The sequence below is a fragment of the Erythranthe guttata genome, chromosome 12, assembly GCF_056151865.1.
Source record: "Erythranthe guttata isolate IM_541 chromosome 12, IM_541, whole genome shotgun sequence".
Taxonomy (NCBI): Eukaryota; Viridiplantae; Streptophyta; class Magnoliopsida; order Lamiales; family Phrymaceae; genus Erythranthe; species Erythranthe guttata.
In genome coordinates, this window is record NC_142544.1 from 4,827,447 (window position 1) to 4,830,683 (window position 3,237).

A 3,237-nucleotide genomic window follows, 5' to 3' on the forward strand; every position below is an offset into this window, starting at 1 on the left:
GGAATCAGCATAGAATCAGGCATTCCATGATTTACGTTATCTCATTCTAGATCTTTCTCTTTGTAAATTGTTTCACAATCAATTTGATTTATTTCCTTAGATAGTCTCATCCTTGTATTATATAAGACAAATTATAATGAGAATGTAAATACTAGTTTTCTCCACCAATTGTTTGACCAACTCTTATATGGTATCAGTAGGTTTTTCTCTTACGAGAATAACGATCCTCTTTTTTTCGGGAATATGCCTATAACCACCAGCTCTTCTTCTGACTTGCCTCTCATTACCATTAACACCTCAAGCCAACTTCCCGTCAAACTTACAACATCAAATTACCCTTCTTGGCATGCAATATTCACAACCATCTTAGTTGGTTATGATCTCATGGGATACTTGGATGGAACCCTTCCGTGTCCTTCCACACCCACTGAGAAGTCCTCCGCTGGTGATTTGGCTCACTATGCACATGGGTATAGACAAGACCAGTTGCTACTCAATGCCATCTTCTCATCGGTTTCTGAAACCGTGATGCCTCTCATCACAATGACCACTACCAGTCGTGATGCTTGACAACATCTAGCCCGTTTGTTTGCAAGCAAATCTCGGGCTCGGATTATACAGTTGAAGGAGGATCTAACCCTTATTCAACAGGGTTTTGGCACGGTGTCTGAGTTTCTTCACGCAGTCAAGGTGACTGCCGATGAACTTTCTCTTATTGATGCACCAGTTTCCGACGATGATTGAAACTTTACATGCTTAATGGTCTTGGTTCGGACTTTAGAGATATAGTCGCACCCATTTGCACCCGCAAAATTTCTCTCTTTTTTGCGGAATTGCATGATCTGCTCATTGGTCATGAAAATTACGTCAAACGAATGGAGAACAAGGCTTCCGCTCTTGTCGTCACGACAAATTATTCTCAACGGAAACCATCTAATACTCGTTTCCAGAACAACCGATCTCGCTCTAAACAAGGTTTCACCAACAAATCTGGACCAAGGAAATCACCTGTTGTTTGTCAAATCTGTGATAAGCCTGGAAACACTGCAAAAACATGTTTCAAACTTCAGTCACATCCTGCTGCAAATTGTGCTACCTCGACAACACCATCAAATGGCAAATGGCTTCTTGATTCAGCGACTTCTCACAACATTACGTCTGACTTGGCAAATCTCTATATTCATTCCGAATATGAGGGACAAGATGAGGTGGTTCTTGGAGATGGTACAAGTTTAAAAATTGCTCACATTGGTTCCACAACCCTTCCTTCTCCATCTCACACTCTTACATTAAAAGAAACATTACATTTGCCGCTTATTCACAAAAATCTAATTTCTGTTCATAAATTTACCCTTGATAACAATGTTATCATTGAGTTTCACCCTTTCTTTTACCTTGTGAAGGATCGGAGGACGGGGGCAATGCTTATGCGCGGTAGGTGTGAGAATGGTGTATATCCTGTAGCTTTTCCATAGTCATCACCTCAAGCAAATCAAATTCGCTTAGTTGGAACTCGGGTAACTTTTAACCTCTGGCATCATTTGGGGCATCCATCTCAAAATATTTTTTCGTCATTACTTCGAAGTCATGCCTTACCTGTTGTTTCTTCCGAGTATACATTATCTTGTATTTCTTGTCAATGCAATAAATCACATAAACTACCTTTCAGTTCAACTTCTCTTAAGAGTACTGCACCTTTCGAATTTTTATATGCGGATGTGTGGGGACCCTCACCAGTTTCTTCTATTGATGGCTACAAATATTATATTTTACTCGTTGATCAGTTCACAAAGTATTGTTGTCTTTATCCCTTACACCACAAATCCGACATTTACTCCATATTTGTCAAATTTACCAACATAGTCGAAAATCAGGTTCTGTGCAAAATAAGAAACTTGTTTTCCGATAATGGTGGTGAATTTATTAAAATTCGGTCCTTTCTCACTAGCCGTGGTATCAGCCATTACACCACCGCCCCACACACACCTCAACAAAATGGTACAGTTGAGCGTCGTCATCGTCACATTGTTGAAACAGGGATGACGCTTCTCCATCATGCCTCGGTCCCTTCTATTTACTGGACGTATGCTCTAACCACTGCGGTGTACCTCATCAATCATCACCCCACTCCTTTGCTCGCACGAAAAAGCCCTTTTGAAGCACTCGTTAATCGTACCCCCGATTATCACAAGTTGCAGACTTTTGCCTGTCAATGTTACCCTTGGCTTGTTCCTTACCGAACAAACAAGCTCCAACCAAAGTCTCAACCTTGTGTTTTCCTCGAGTACTCACTTACTCAACATGCTTTCAAATGTTTGGATCTTCAAACGGGTAAATTATATCTTTCACGACACGTTACCTTTGATGAATACTTGTTTCCCTTAAAAAATAAACCTGGTCAAGTCAAAGTAATAACTCGTGCTCCTTCCCCTATGAATGCCACATTGCCTTCTCCAGTGCCTTCTGTTCGCCTTGGCTCTTCGGATGGCTCCACTAACACACCTATTGGGCATGACACTCCTACCACCGTCACTCTGATTTGTGATCCAGGTATGGCTGCTCCTTGTACTTCTCAATCTTTACCTACAATTGAGCATTCTTTACCGACAATTCCTGCACCTGTAGCCACTCAGCGATCTCACCAAATGATAACTAGAGCTCGAAATAATATTTTTTGTCCGAAACAATTATCCGTAACCACTAAGTATCCTCTTGCATCGCCTTTGGAACCAACATGTGCCTCTCAAGCACTTAAGGACTCCAAATGGCGCAAAGCTATGGCCGATGAGTTTACGGCCTTGGTTTCCCATGGCACTTGGAAACTTGTTCCAAAACCTCCAGGTTGTAATATTGTTGGCTGCAAGTGGGTCTTCCGTGTTAAACGTCACCCAGATGGTATTGTGGACAGATTCAAGGCACGTCTCGTCACGAAAGGGTTCAATCAACCCCGCGGTGTGGACTACACCAAAACATTCAGCCCGGTAATAAAACCCACAACCATTCGGCTAATCTTATCTTTGGATCTCTCAAATGGTTGGTCGCTCCACCAAATCGACGTAAATAATGCATTTTTGCATGGCCAGCTTATTGAGCAAGTCTTTATGCAACAACCAATAGGCTTTGTTGATTCTTCTCATCCTCAGTATGTTTGTGCTCTTCAAAAATCTATTTATGGTCTTAAACAGGCGCCGAGAGCTTGGTACAATGGATTACGTCCGGTTTATTAGAATTGGGATT

General features: G+C 41.6%; 1 protein-coding gene across 1 annotated transcript; it reads left to right on the forward strand.

Moving 5' to 3' along the window:
* Window positions 1-243: 243 nt before the first annotated feature.
* Window positions 244-744, forward strand: LOC148766280 (uncharacterized). The gene is made up of 2 exons (XM_088827215.1): window positions 244-525; window positions 622-744. Exons 1-2 carry the CDS (start codon window positions 244-246, stop codon window positions 742-744), a joined length of 405 nt encoding a protein of 134 aa, XP_088683341.1.
* Window positions 745-3,237: the final 2,493 nt, after the last annotated feature.

What these genes read in the sequence shown, in the direction of transcription:
- LOC148766280 (XM_088827215.1), top strand. Translation starts at nt 244, where the DNA reads ATGCCTATAACCACCAGCTCTTCTTCTGACTTGCCTCTCATTACCATT. An exon ending in TCTCATCGGTTTCTGAAACC is followed by an intron (nt 526 to 621) that starts GTGATGCCTCTC and finishes CGGATTATACAG; the next exon opens with TTGAAGGAGGATCTAACCCT.